Source organism: Macrobrachium nipponense, chromosome 44 (assembly GCF_015104395.2).
Source record: "Macrobrachium nipponense isolate FS-2020 chromosome 44, ASM1510439v2, whole genome shotgun sequence".
NCBI classification, from domain to species: Eukaryota; Metazoa; Arthropoda; class Malacostraca; order Decapoda; family Palaemonidae; genus Macrobrachium; species Macrobrachium nipponense.
The window spans coordinates 34765859-34781996 of NC_087221.1; the positions used below are offsets into that span (position 1 = coordinate 34765859).

General features: G+C 37.1%; 2 protein-coding genes across 4 annotated transcripts in view; both read left to right on the plus strand.

Moving 5' to 3' along the window:
• LOC135203854 (uncharacterized) overlaps positions 1-9629 on the plus strand; it is a 39740-nt gene extending 30111 nt beyond the window's left edge. Inside the window, exons 1-4 of one of the 2 annotated variants that reach the window (XM_064233808.1) lie at positions 5510-6025; positions 6503-6932; positions 8062-8285; positions 9066-9629. In XM_064233808.1, the coding sequence (XP_064089878.1) occupies positions 6908-6932; positions 8062-8285; positions 9066-9428 (612 nt within the window). In that variant the 5' untranslated portion in view covers positions 5510-6025; positions 6503-6907 and the 3' untranslated portion in view covers positions 9429-9629. Of the gene's footprint in view, positions 1-5509; positions 6026-6502; positions 6933-8061; positions 8286-9065 lie in introns of those variants that run through there. The other variant, XM_064233809.1, reaches the window with a different exon arrangement.
• A 1990-nt stretch (positions 9630-11619) lies between these two features.
• LOC135204170 (uncharacterized) overlaps positions 11620-16138 on the plus strand; it is a 10103-nt gene continuing 5584 nt past the window's right edge. The window contains exon 1 of one of the 2 annotated variants that reach the window (XM_064234214.1): positions 11620-11909. In XM_064234214.1, coding sequence (XP_064090284.1) covers positions 11834-11909 — 76 coding nt within the window. In that variant the 5' untranslated portion in view covers positions 11620-11833. The remainder of the gene's footprint in view (positions 11910-16138) is intronic. The other variant, XM_064234215.1, reaches the window with a different exon arrangement.

Genomic DNA, 16138 nt, shown 5'->3' on the forward strand with positions numbered 1-16138 from the left:
CTTTCGTGTTTGAACAAAATATTACCTGGCTGAATGGGTAGTTATTTTGTTTACCAGAAATTAATTTTTTTTCTTTTAGATTATTGAAAGATAAAGGCTTCAAAATACCCTCGATATACGATAGAGAGTTGCAGTGATATTATTGGGAAAAGGTTTCCCTTGTACACAATGGTGCTTTTGCTTTTGTGGCTAGGATTAGTGAACTGCTCAAAGATAGAAGTTTTAGAACATCTTGGATATACGTTAGAAAGTTGCAGAGATAATTATCAAGATTGTTGCCATGGTAAACATTGACGCTTATATCTTCCCTTGTGGTTAGTAAGTCGTTGAAACTTTGAAATTGTAGGAGTTGAATGAGAGAAGAAAAAAAGTTTCTTCGGCGTAATCGAGTTTTCTGTACAGAGTATCATCAAGGCTACCGAAAATAGAGCTATCTTTCGGTGGTCTTGGTGTATGCTGTATGAGCCGCGGCCCATGAAATTTCAACCACGGCCCTATGATGGCCTGTACTATATCGTTGCCAGGCTCACGATTATTCATAACTTTAAACTTAAATATGATTTTTAAAAAACCTACTGAGGCTAGAGTGCTGCCATTTGCAATTTGGTATGTTTGATTATTGGTTGGGGGGGGGGGGGGGGGGGTCGGTTGGGAGTTTGGGTTGGATGATCAACATACCAATTTGCAGCTCTCTAGCCTCAGTAATTTTTAAGATCTGAAGGCGGAGAGAAAAAGTGCGGACGGACAGACAGAGAGGAATCTCGATAATTTTCTTTTATAGAAGACTAAATTGCAGAGGACTTGTCCCCATCGCCATAGCAACAGACCAATCCAGAGAGATGATGACGCGAGAGTTCAACACCCGGATCGACTTTGAAAAAATCGACCACGAATAGAAATTCTCCGAAAAACGTTCGACGCTGCTCTTCGACGAAACGATATACGGCACCTGAGTTCGCCCCGTGACATCAAAGGGACGTCGTCGGGCGATATTACCTTCCCTCCTCACTTCCTGGAGTGCTGCAGATAGGCACATCCTCGCTTGACAAGTAAATTACTTTCTGGAGGCTGTAGCTGGTGGTGACTTCGGTCCTCATTACTGGAAATCTCAATGACCATAAAAATGGGCTTTGAATGAATTACGCCGACATTATTAATATTATGTGAAATTTTCATTTTATTGGAAGTCGCATCACGCCCTATAAAAAGATTTTTTTATTTCCATCTTATCCCACTGAGCAATGTTTGGAAGCGCCTCAGTGGCGTGGTCGGTATGGTCTTGACCTGCCCCCTCGGTGCCCGCGAGTTCGGTTCTCGGGCATTCCATTGAGGTGTTTAGTGATGAGTATTTCTGGTGATAGAAGTTCACTCTCGACGTGGTTTGGAAGTCACGTAAAGCCGCTGGTCCCGTTGCTGAATAACCACTGGTTCCATGCAACGTAAAAACACCATACAAACCAAAAACCAAACAATGTTTGGAGTGATATAAATTTAGCTGTAAATTTAGCCACGATCATTGGCGGAAATATAAATATAGTGGATTATTAAGCTTAGCTTGGGAAGCAGAATGTCTAAATTAAACACCATCGCGGCATTATATGTTTTAAAAGTTGATTAGCCCACCATAACAAATCACAATATGTTGCCGAAAACATCGGGTGAGGCTATTCTACTGGAGCAGTCCCCAGGGTGCTTCTTCATTTATCTATTTGTTTATTCATTTTTTTTTTTTCTAATAACTGCTTTCTTCTTTTTCTATTTCGTATTACCCTCTGCTACTTCTTTCAAGTGAAGTCAGTTTTCTTTGGAAGCTTAAATGTGAGCAGGGTTCATATTCTAAATACTACTACTACTACTACTAATAATAATAATAATAATAATAATAATAATAATAGTAATAATAATAATAATAAATATAGTTAAAGATAAATCTGCACAGATGGCTTTAGGGAATCTGTTCGAATTCCCTTTTCAAATCTGTACTAATGTTTTAAGACTGTTGCTACTATGAGTATTTTTTAATTTTTTAATAAATAATAATAATAATAATAATAATAATAATAATAATAATAATAATAATAATAATCAATAATAATAATAAGAGCAGAGTTCTGGCGAGTCGTACGTAGCCAGTTACAGAAACATGCTATTGAACGGGGGGAAACCCTACGGAGCTACCGTACCATATTTCACTCACCTTAGTGCATCCATTTTCCAGCTTATTACTTACTTTACATTAAGATTCCAGCTACCTTTCTTCAGTTGTAGACTTACGAAATCAAGGTTTGGGTGGGGGAAGGGGGGGGAGGGGGGGAGGCGGTGGGGTTGGGTGGGGGGAGAGCTGCGCGCTCGGCTATAGTCCTATGTTCCTTTTGTTCGCAAACACTGACTAGGTATTGTTGCGGAACACAGACGGAAAATTAATCTGAGATTGCGGACGGAAAATGGTAGTTCTACATGAATAAGTCACGTGACCGTTGGGGTGCATTGTGATTGGCTAGTTAATCTGGTTGGTAAGCCAGATTTTCGACAGGGAAACTTCAATGTTTTATTTTAACATAAAAGATATTAATGCTAATTAAGATTACGTTAGGATCGAATCTGTCTTCATTGGCCTAGCTTCTAGGAACTATAATTTCTGTTAATATTTAGCAGTTATTCTAACGCAAAGAAATAAAATTCATATCAAAAGCCTTTACTCGCTTTTTACGTAGTGGAAATGTAACCAAATACAAGGTAACCCAATACTATATAGGACTCAACTCTCCCTCTTAAATGGTAAACCAGTGTGAAATATTTCAAAGAAGGTTAATTTTAAATTGAGATCACTCACTGCTACTTGAAACTTTATAAACTCAGGTCCCCTTGTATATTGAATAGTTCAACTCGCTTGTTTAGCCGTGCTAGTTGAGAATAACTAGTTTTACCATAGTAAATGAAATCGGATGAAAGAAAACGTACTATTCACATGTGTAAAAGAAAACTATAGGGACAGTAACATTCTTCAGTGTTCGTTGGACCATTGTACATTTTACTAAAAATATGTTTTAAAAATTGATTCATATTCATATAGTTTATTTCGTTTCGTATTCATAAACTTAAAAAGTTACGTAGTCAAGATCACCGGAGTGAAAGACTTAAAATAGACGACAAAATTTTAAGTGGTATTTGCGTAGTACAATAGTATTAAAAATTTATGTAACATATATGAAACAAACCAATTCTCACTTCCAAATTCCAGTTTTAACAGTAGACTCCTCCGATTTGTCAGCGTGGTTCAGACTGAGATGAGTAATTTTAATAAAAGAGCATATTCTTTGTTATTTCAAATATTGAAATCAGTTTCAGTCTAGCTTGTTTCGCCTGTTCTATTTTGTAAATATTTGATGGGTTTAGCATGTGTGTGTATATATATATATATATATATATTATATATATATATATATATATATATATATATATATATATATATAGAGATCCTCACGTGAAAATGAAAGGAGGAAGTACCAAGACTCAACTTTTATTCCAAAAGTCATCTTCAGTAACCCTGAAGATGACTTTGGAATAAAAGTTGAAAGTCTTGGTACCTCCTTCTTTCATTTTCACGTGAGGATCTCTTATATACTTCACCCACGGGACCATTGTGGAATTGCAAGATATATATATATATATATATATATATATATATATATATATATAGCTATATATATATATATATATTTATATATATATATATATATATATATATATATATGTGTGTGTGTGTGTGTGTGTGTGTGTGTGGTGTGTGGGTGTGTGGCTTGGTGGTGTATATAACTCCCAGCACCTATAAAAGTATGAAAAACTGAATCTAAATTTATAAATTTATTTGCAAATGTCACGATCAAGGTATATAATTTTACTCTTGCATCTGAATCAAAGAAAGGTAATAAACGCGTGTACAAAATTGATACGACAGCAAAGTCATTTATTTTTTTAAACTACGAAAGAGAACGTGAATGACAACGCAGGATATTGTCCAATAATAACATAATAACACTTACGAAAAAACGGACTCAGTTCCTGTTATGATGGTAGCGTATCGACTCCAAACATCCATCGTCACTTGAATTTTTTTTTTTTTTTTTTTTTTTTTTTTGTTTTTTTTTTTTTTTTTTTTTTTGTTTTTTTTTTTTTTTTTTTTTGTCTTGGTAGAGTCTTGACGGTACTTCTCGTGCTGCTACTCCGTATGAGGAAAACAGTGTTCTGTTGACTTTTCAGGAATAATTATTCCGTTTGCTAGTGGAAAACGTTCAGATCTACAGCTGCTTTGTGAAGTGAAATCATTTCGTTATTTTCAGTGACTGTGTCGCAGCGCAATGTTGTGTTATTTTTGTAACAAATTTTTGTATTGATGTTTTCGTAACGAAATAATATTCACTTTCGTTTCCATGACAGACGTCGTGAAATGGTCAGCTTTCACATTTCTATCATTCATTTTTTCTGAAGAATATTTGGAAGTAGCTATTACGTTAAGAGAAGTCTGTTCAATTCTTGGGTGAATATTCCACTTTAGTTATCCATTGGCTACTGACCTGTGTTTACATCTCGATAAATCATTCACTTTCATTTATCTCTTAGTTTCTACAACAATGCTGTTTTGGTGAATGTTACCAGTTACTGAATTTTCGTTTTTAAAATCAAACTTATAGGGAAGAAGGATTAGGCTAAATGTGCTAAAGGCTATGTAGCGTCTGTAGATACGGTAATGTGTGATATTTGAAGGAAAGTTAAAAGATAAAAGCTAAAAGTTCACATTTAAGAGATAAGAGAGGGAAGGCGAGAACATTATGTGGTAATATTGACCTTGTCAAATAAAATAATAAAGTTCTGAATTTGAACAGTCGGGAGATAGTTTCAAGAGCTGACAAGTTTTCAAAAGCACTTAAGACAAAAAAACAAATTTTGGATGAGAATGTCCACCTCAAATACACATACACATACACATATATGTATATGTGTACACATATATAATATATATATATATATATATATATATATATACATATATATATATATATATATATATATATATATATATATATAATATACTATATATATATAATAGAAAGAGTATGGCCAGGAGAAACGTCAGCATTTTGCCGTTAAACCTTTATTTTTATCGAACGCCTACGTTTCGGGATACAAATCCCATCTTCAAGGCTAAAAACAGGGAAAAATTAAAATTCTACACATTAAATCAGACTAAAATGGGGCACAGTTGGTAAATTATACTTTTAAAAAATTATATAGGTTAATTATCATTACATCAGTGAAATTCGAATTTCACTGATGTAAAGATAATTAATCTATATAGTTTTTTAAAAGTATAATTTACTACTGTGCCCCATTTTAGTCTGATTTAATGTATAGAATTTTAATTTTTCCGTGTTTTTAGCCCTGAAGATGAGAATTGTATCCAGAAACGTAGGCGTTGGATAGAAATAAAGTTTTAACGGAAAAATGCTGAAATTTCTGCTGGCCAACCTCTTTCTATTAAAGATCCGACTATCTAGAAGCGATAATGCCATTCATTATATATTTATATACATGCATTTGTACGGATATTAAGCCAAAAATGTCGTTTAATATCCAGTTCACCGTAACTCGGGAATAACTTACACACAAAGGGAAATTATAATTGAGAATTGCTTTGTCACCAGTGAGTTTCGAATACTGCTGCTTCCTGGTTTAGAAACAACGATGTAAAGTGACTTTTGACGCACAAAATAGGTGTCGGTTAATATTTTTGAATATAAACAAATGCCACGGTGTATATATGAGAAAAAAAAAACATGAATATATGTACGCTTCCATCATCTCGACATATGAATAGTTTGTGATCAAAGATGAGCCTTAAAATCTTCCAGGAATTGAAACAAGTGTTCTAATTGCTTTCTAACGAAGATGAGGCGAGCAATTATTCTTATCTTAGCAACGTCCGTGGTTCTCTCGTTGATGACACCTGGTGCGCATGCGCAGGAAAGTAGGTTTTCAGTACCAGTGTTTTTGTTCGTGCAAAATAATGGCCATTTCCATACTCATTATTGAGGCTAGTGTGTATATATATAAGTTTTGTATATATGTATATGTGTGTGTGTGACCCTCTTTCCTGTTGAGTTTTTCTTTTCCATTTAAGTTAAATTCACTTATGATATTTACCTTCAGGTTCTCAAAATCTAAGCAAAGGATTGATGTAACTATTATTTTACTGTACTTTACACATGCAATATATATATATATATATATATATATATATATATATATATATATATATATATATATATATGTATGTATATATATATATATATATATATATATATATATATATATATATGTGTGTGTGTGTGTGTGTTCGCGCACGCGTGTATGCACGCAAGTCTACGAGCGCTATCGAAACTACTACATAATACCACCACAGTTAACAATTAACCCCCCCCCCCCCCCACCCAATTTCCGGCAGCAATTCCGACGGAGTGCCTCTCCCGGATCATAACGGGGCACAAGAACGCCTCGATCAAGTACCAGGAGGACCAAATCGTCCAGGTGATTCCAGTCGAGGGCTTCTGGACGCGCTTCGACCTCGCCTTCGTCCACTCCAGCAGGGACCGGTACACCCTCTCCCTCGCGAGGGCCGACGACCAACTGATGGTGCTGGTTTGGGACGAGCGATCAACCCTCCTCCTGAGGCCGACTTACAGGTGTCTGTGTCTCCACTCCGGAGTCGCCGTCAACTTCACTTTCTATCTGGACAGGTGGGGCGGGACGAGGGTCCGGGATATTCTGGGCCGGGTACGAGGAGGTCATCCGTCTGCCGGAGGTCCATATTCTGGATTTCGCTCGCGTCCAGAACTTCGGCGACGCCGATATGAGAGTGAACATCTGCACTCCAGGTTCGTTCGCTGATTTCGTTTGTTGTTGTACTACTACTACTACTACTACTACTACTGCTACTACGATAGTAGATTCACATCAGCCGTGCATCCGATGTCTAGGTCAGTCCCTTACGACGCTCCTGATTGGCTGTTGATAAGCCGATGACAGGGCTGGAAACTCTCAGTCTCTCTCGAGAGCTCACATAGACGTACTATCCTGAGGGATAGTACGTCTTTCAAAAGTATCCCTCAGGAGAGGTGGAACATGCATCCTACCTCTGTGAACTCTCGAGAGAGACTGAGAGCTTCCAGCCCAATGATTGGCTTATTAACAACCAATCAGGAGCGTCATAAGGGACTGGCCTAGACATCAAATTCACAGTTGATGTGAATCTGATACAGCGCATCAGTGGCGTGATCGGTATGGTCTTGGCCTGCCACCTCGGTGGCCGCGAGTTCGATTCTCGGGCATTCCATTCAGGGGTGAGAGGATGTGTATTTCTGGTGATAGAAGGTCACTCTCGAAGTGGTTCGGAAGTCACGTAAAGTCGTTGGTCCCGTTGCTGAATAACCATTGGCTCCATGCAACGTAAAAGCACCATGCAAACCAACAAGACTACTACTACTTTTTCTACCTCTTCTATCACTATGTTGTCTTGACGTCGTCTTTATCATTCTAATTATGGTTTTTTCTGTTTATCAAGACAAGTACGTCTGTCTGCTTGGACGCACTTCATTGAAGAAATTTCCATGAGAAATCTAAATTATATTGGAATTTTTTCTTGTTAAAATATCTAACATACTTTTTTTTGTATATAAAATAATAAGCACCCATACTAAAAACCTTATTCATGATATCTAAGTACTTTCCGTTGCATAGAATGTGCAATATATACTCTCATCTATCTAAAATAATTCTCACGATAATTAGGGTTATCAATAACGCCTACCGCTAACGACCTCTGATAATGCATAATAACTAGATATAGTAATAAGTAATAAACGCAAAAGTCTAATGTTGCAACATAAAGCGTACAATCTTTGAAATTCCAAAATTCCGTAACTTTCCATAAGCAAAAAAAAAAAAAAAACATAAATAGATAATAAATGAATAAAAATAAATAAAGAAAGAAAAAATTATTTTCAGGAAACTCGTCTGCCCTGCCACCTACCGTCAGCCCAAAGAAACACGAAGGTAAACAATGTCCGAAGTGCGAGAGACCTACCGCCTTCTCGGAAAGCCTGAGCGAATCTGTGTTGATAGGATGTCTGGCGATGTCCCTCGTCGTTGTGTTTGGGTTGCTTTCCTACGTCGTTTACCTCAAGCGACATTTCGGGAAGAAGCCGGAGCGGCAACTGGGTGGGGAGCAGGTAAATAAAGCCCCACCCCCCCATCACCCCCCCAACAAATATGGGGTAAAAGAGAAAAAAGAAAAAAGACCAAAATGTCCAAAAATGAAATAGTCGAGTCTTTTGTTCTTTCTTACTTAGGATATCTCGATATGTCTTCTTCTTCATCTCCAGTTTATTCTTTCTAGTTTCTCTCATCATTCAAACAAGAGAAAAATTACTGGCATATTAAGGTATTCATTTCACATTATTTTAGGCGTTTTTATAATTTTTGCAATACAATAAAAGAAATGTTTTGAGAAACTGCTCAAAAATCTTTTTACAAAATAAGGAAGACTGGTCATTTGAGAGTTATTAAGAGCAGAATTTTCATTCTTGATGTCAAACTGCTAAACAGGCCGGGACAGACTTAATTTGCTCTTGCGATTTACCTTTCGAAAATGCAATCGTGAATTTTCGTAGCTTTAGGATCCCTGATGATAAAGAGTCCTCTTCTTTTTCGTCTTCTTCTTCTTTCATTATGACAGTCATTATCAATTATCGCCTCTTAAAAAAGTATCATATCTAAAGGTTACGCCTTAGTTTATATATTACACCCTGTGAAATACGTTTGTCCATCTTACTTCCTACCTTTCAAGTTTATAATTTCTTTCCGGAACTTTGTTCAGAAATAGCTATGATAAATTATTTTCCTCCTCGCTGACCAAATTTAGGGTACCTGAATGTCCACCTGCATCCCCATCAAAATAGCTGAGAACCATAGACGCCATTTTAACTCTATATTTCCATAAAACCTTTCAGGCAACCTCTTTCGACGACCTGTCAGGTGATAGCATCCGAACGCTAACCCAACAGCTCCCTCCAACCAGAGCTCTGCCTCCAACGCCCTTGCAACCGTCTCTGCGTCCTCCGAAGACGGCCCACATCAAGTCCCGAAGGCAGAGCCCCATGTACCAGGACGTGCTGAAGTACGAGAACTCGTTCCAGAGCCATCTGGTGGCTCAGGAGATGAACGACGACGACGGTTATCTCCCCGCCATCGAACCTCAGATGCAGACCTTCACCCAAAGCCACTGTGGGGGGGAGCCAGATCGTCAGGGTGGCGACGAAAATGAAAGAGCGGATATGGGGAGTGAGGAGAGTCTGTATGAACCGATGCCTTAAATAAGAGGTGGATTCTCAAGACTTAACGTTAGTCAGGCTATTCACGGAAAATGAAAGGCTCCGCTATCCCCTGCTCGATAAAGATGGAAACACAACGAAGTGTAAAGCTGAGTTTTATTTTATCACGTGAGGCAAAATTAAGAAAATTAGAAAATGCAGCAAGTTTAAAATGGATAACAAAAGTTCTCGTTGCATATATATATATATTATATATATATATATATATATATAATTATATATATATATATATACATATATATATCTATATATATATATATATATATATATATATATGAATAACTTGATCACCAAGTATCTAAATCGTGATGCTATGCATAAATAAAGGTGCCACGGAGGAAAATGATGACGAGAATCGCCAAGATCTTTCGGTCTACACGACCCTTTACTTGAGGCATAACGGATCATAGCAGAGCAAATATATATATATATATATATATATATATATATATATATATATATATATATATATATATATATGTATATATATATAAACTTGAATTTGAAAAGTCGTACACTATAGCTTCCTTTTGATCAAGACTTTTTAAGTTAACAACCAAAAGGCGATGTTCTTTTTAATCATTACTTGAGAAAGTGTAGAAATGTGTAGGTCACACCGAAAGCTGGAATTGAGAAATACTATGTTTGTAATCGTTAATAATTGTATGGATTATAGTACACGGGGGTTGTAGTTTCCAAGAACCTCGGTAATTAAATGTTAAGTTGAATTTGTTATTAAAGAACTAACACGAACTGCATTTTTCATTCTCGTATTCACGAATCGTAATTTGCACCGTTTCCGTAGAAAGACATTTGGTATTGATCCTAAAGACCAAACATTTGTAACAAGCCTGAAGTAAACTGAAAATGAACCAGCATTCAAAATAATTGAAGACATTTGATAGGTCCTTTTTTTAGGGTATTATGAATCAATATACACATTGTGTAAGCTTGTATATTCACATGTATACATGTGAATATGTGGTAAGGTAAAACAACAATGTACACATACCCATGTATTTCAGTGGATTTGTGACGCAAACATATTCTTATAATTTTAGGAATATCTTACATAAAATGTATACATTATATATATATATGTATAAATATTTATTTTCTAATATATATATATATATATATATATATAATATAGAATATAAACGTTTATTTCGAAACGTGACCCAATAAACTATTATATCAATGAATGGTTCGTCTTCATTATTCATTAATTAATATAATTCTTGTTACGTACAAAGTGAAAGTTGAAAGTGTAAAAAATACATATATATATATATATATATATATATATATATATATATATATATATATATATGTATAGAGAGAGAGAGAGAGAGAGAGAGAGACTTCATCTCCCAAGCATTGTAGATGACCCCGATCAGTATCCTATGAGTTGGTGTTATCCACTCGAGTTTGTATTTTGTTTGTCTTCATTACAATTCGATAGTGACCTTTGTTTCGTTTTTATTAAATTGTATAATTTACCGGTCGTTTGTAATCTCACGCACCTCAAAAATAAATCCTGCAAAACTTTGTGTTATTTATTTTTTTTTCCAGTGTGAGAGTAAATGTCCGAAGTGAAGAGTTGTAACAGTTTCACTCATATACAGTCACTTATAAAAAGGAGACTTAGCTGAGTTACTTATGAGAGAGAGAGAGAGAGAGAGAGAGAGAGAGAGAGAGAGAAACACGACACACGAATAACAGATTAAAACATAATACTTAATCATAAGCCCTCTGAGTAAAACAATATGTCCATATTAATAGCAATCACGTAACCAGTAATGACTGGCCTGTTCGCAGAGAACGCTTTTAGACGATAAGCTCGAGGCAACGAGATTCAAAATAACAAGAAATACAAAGAAATTCCTCTAAAGTATGTCACCAAAAAATTTTTTTGCATCATCTTATATCTGTTTTGGTGTGATACCGCTGGTATGAATCGCCAGCTATACGCACAATTAAAACAGAATCTTTAAGCAAATAAACAATTATGTAAATAGAAGCTGAGAGATTTATCATAAGCTAGCAAACGATATGAACTTTCTAGCTATCAAGGGCTGAATATTGTCGCGAAAATGTTCGTCATCAAAACCTACGTGGCAGCATCTGGCATCCGAGTCGCGTTCATTGAAAACGAGAGCACACAGCAGAAAGCACCCTTGTGGCGGGTTTCACGTTAGAAGTCTACTAGACGGCATTTGGCTAAAGAAAAGAAGGTAGTTTATTTCTGCTAACAGAAACCGAAGGCGGAATCTTTACGTACGTTTCGAAGTTTGTTATTAAAGTTTCCCTGAACGGGAGCAAGTGGAACTGAGGCAGTAAACTCGTCATGAGAGGTGGCATCGCGACACAGCCATTCGCTTACCATGAAGAGATCTGTACAGTACGTGGCAGTTTTACTTTCAGCTTTTTGTATAAGCTCTCACGCCAAGGCACTAGAAGGTAATTGTCAATGCGTTTATTTTTATTTTGTACTCTTTTGGAAGATCAGAAATTGCAGTGATCAGGTTTTTACAAAGCATTCCTGAAGAAACTCGCTCGTTCTCCGTCACTGGAATAGGACCTTCGTATAGTAAATTCATACCTCCTATAAAATTCCGAAGGAGCTAATTAACAAATTACTTCCATAAACAACAATTAACAGCAATAGTGAACCAAAATATGTAATTACAATTCCTCCCTTTTCATATTGAACGAAGATGACCTTACACTCTTTTACACGATTCTACCTTCCAGTCCTAGATACACTTTATAACTGACCGTCAGCCTTTGAATACGTCTTTCTTTCTTCAGTGTTTGTTGGACCGTCTTTGGATTCGGTCGCTTATAATTCAGTCGTTCTTATTTATATGGGTGATTGTGAAATTCGTCCTTTCTCTGCATCACTATCTAATTCTGGGCGTCTGGTTTGCCTCAGACTGGCCTTGCCAAGGTAGTCTGATCCCACAGTCTTGGCCATTTCATTTCGATTACCTAAATTTGTCCATAGCAGTTAGATATTACCATTATCCATATGCCAAACTTTTTGGAGTTTTGCTTCCTTAACTTTTATTATTAGTTTTTTTTTAATACACTCACGTGATTCACGTGGGAAGGCGATAGTGGACTGGAAGTTACATTAGTACATTGTTTGTAAAAGACCCCTTGTTCGATAAAATATATGAAATAGGAGAATACAGATCTTATGCGATTTACGAAGGCCACTAAAGAGTGGGGACGGGGTGGGTGAGAAAGTCGTTGAATTTTGGGCGATTTCTAAAAATCGATGTAACCCCCTTCCCCCGACTCATCGTTTCCACTGCCTTAGAAAATTAAGTCGCAGTATAATGAGAGTCTTTTGCTATTTTTCCGCATGTTCTTTCCATCGTTTATTCAGTGGATTATTATTATTTTTTTAATGCTTACCGCCCTCTTACCATGATTTATTTCCAACTCTGATTCGTTCTTCATTTGTATTTTTCACCATTTATCATTTGTCTTTGCATTTACCTTCGACTCACACTCAGAATAATAAACTTTTTTAATTAAGCAAAATAGATATTTTGTACAAAACACATAAGTTCCGGAGGACCAACAATAATTTTCACAGTGGTCACCTGAGAAGGTTCCAACGGTAATTTCCCCGTAGGGTAGTAGTGCTGTCAATGCACCTCATGCGGTGCACTGTTGGCATTACTCAAGGGTTCTTTGCAGCGTCCCTTTGGCCCTTAGCTGCAGCCTCTTTCATTCCTTTTACTGTACCTCCATTCATATTCGCTTTCTTCCATTTCACTTTCCACTTTCTCGTAACATTTGCTTCATAATGCAAATGCGACGGTTTTCCTCCTGTTAAACTTTTGAAATCTCTTTATTTACAATTAAGTTCCCTTTCAGCCCTGAATGACCTCCTGGAACCCAGCGCTTGGCATTTGGCCTAAAATTTTTATATTCCACTGTATTCCATTCGAAGGGTGATTTCCTGGAACGTACATTTCTTAAGTAATTTCGTCCAGTAGCCTCTGAAGAAACTCCCACTATCACGAATCAAAATGCCGTTTTGCAACAACGGATATATTCTATTGGCGTAATGTCCCGCTGTCCTTGTGAGGATAGCAAACGTCTTTCCAGTGTAGTATCAACAACGATTTGAAAGGGTAACAACGATCCACACACAGTCAATCGTTCTATTTGATTTCATTCATGTTCCGAGAAGATGTTGCGCATAGGAAACCGAGGCAGGCCAAACTATCCGCACCTGAAGGAGCAGGAAAGGAAAATTTGTGAAATAGGATACCTATTGTTTGTTTGTACGGTGTATTTTACGTTGCATGGAACCAGTGGTTATTCAGCAACGGAACCAACGGCTTTACGTGACTTCCGAACCACGTCGAGAGTGAACTTCTAACACCAGAAATACACATCTCGAGCACCTCAATGGAATCCCCGAGAATCGAGCTTGCGGCCACCGAGGTGGCAGGTCAAGACCATACCGATCACGCCACACAGGCCCCATTTCCCCTTCCGATCATGCATACATATACGAATTAAAAGGTGTCGCTATGAATTGCCTGGCTTCTTGCGCAAATGAGGAAAAACTATGATAAAGAGAGGAAATTGTGTATAGTAGTCACAAGTTAAAACGAGAAAAACAGCAGACGGAACGGAAAGATAATAAGATATTGCTTTTCCTGTTTGTTCCGTCTTCTGATATACGTGTTGAAGCTCACATCCACCAACAACTCTTATCTTTGTTTTCTTTAAAGGAAACGAATGAGATTAGCAGCAATTCGACACGGATTCTGTAGTTGCTATATTATTATTATTATTATTATTATTATATTATTATTATTATTATTATTATTAGGTCCACAATAATAAAAAATTATACTCGAACTCGCAACATTTTTTATTATTGTGGGCCTCTTGAACATTATATGTACTCTCGCGATAGAGTTTTCCCCAACAAACAATTATTATTATTATTATTATTATTATTATATTATTATTATTATTATTATTATTATTATATTTTTTATTTTTTTTTTTTGCTCTATCACAGTCCTCCAATTCGACTTGGGTGGTATTTATAGTGTGGGGTTCCGGGTTGCATCCTGCCTCCTTAGGAAGTCCATCACTTTTCTTACTATGTGCGCCGTTTCTAGGATCACACTCTTCTGCATGAGTCCCGGAGCTACTTCAGCGTCTAGTTTTTCTAGATTCCTTTTCAGGGATCTTGGGATCGTGCCTAGTGCTCCTATGATTATGGGTACGATTTCCACTGGCATATCCCATATCCTTCTTATTTCTATTTTCAGATCTTGGATCGTGCCTGTGCTGCTCCTATGTTATGGGTACGATTTCCACATGGCATATCCCATATCTTTCTTATTTCTATTTGTCAGATCTTGATACTTATCCATTTTTTCCCTCTCTTTCTCTTCAACTCTGGTGTCCCATGGTATTGCGACATCAATGAGTGATACTTTCTTCATGACTTTGTCAATCAACGTCACGTCTGGTCTATTTGCATGTATCACCCTATCCGTTCTGATACCATAGTCCCAGAGGATCTTTGCCTGATCGTTTTCTATCACTACCTCAGGTTGGTGCTCGTACCACTTATTACTGCAAGGTAGCTGATGTTTCTTGCACTGGCTCCAGTGGAGGGCTTTTGCCACTGAATTATGCCTCTTTTTGTACTGGTTCTGTGCAAGTGTCGGGCATTCGCTTGCTATGTGGTTTATGGTTTCATTTTTCGTATTGCACTTCCTACATATGGGAGAGATGTTATTTCCGTCTATCGTTCTTTGAACATATCTGGTTCTTAAGGCCTGATCTTGTGCCGCTGTTATCATTCCTTCAGTTCCCTTCTTTAGCTCTCCCCTCTGTAGCCATTGCCATGTGTCATCGCTGGCTAGTTCTTTAGTCTGTCTCATGTATTGTCCGTGCATTGGTTTGTTGTGCCAGTCCTCTGTTCTGTCTGTCATTCTCCTGTCTCTGTATATTTCTGGGTCTTCGTTTACTTTTATTAGTCCTTCCCATGCACTCTTTAGCCACGCGTCTTCACTGGTTTTCAGATATTGCCCCAAAGCTCTGTTCTCGATGTTGACGCAGTCCTCTATACTTAGTAGTCCTCTCCCTCCTTCCTTTCGTGTTATGTATAGTCTGTCCGTATTTGCTCTTGGGTGTAGTGCTTTGTGTATTGCCATATGTTTCCTGGTTTTCTGATCTATGCTGCGAAGATCTGCCTTCATCCATTCCACTATTCCTGCGCTGTATCTGATTACTGGCACTGCCCATGTGTTTATGTCTTTTATCATATTTCCGGCGTTGAGTTTTGACTTGAGTATCGCCTTGAGTCTCTGCATATATTCTTTCCTGATCGTGTCCTTCATCTCTTGGTGTTTTATAGCCCCTCCTTCCATTATTCCCAGGTATTTGTATCCTGTCTCATCTATGTGATTGATGTTGCTCCCATCTGGTAGATTTATCCCTTCAGTTCTCGTTACTTTGCCTTTTTGTAAGTTGACTAAGGCGCATTTTTTATTCCAAACTCCATCCTGATGTCCCCAGATGCAATCCTTACAGTCTGGATTAGGGTATCTATTTCCTTGATGCTCTTACCATACAGCTTGATGTCGTCCATGAACATCAGATGGTTGATTCTGTTGCCTCTTTTCTTGAGTTGGTAC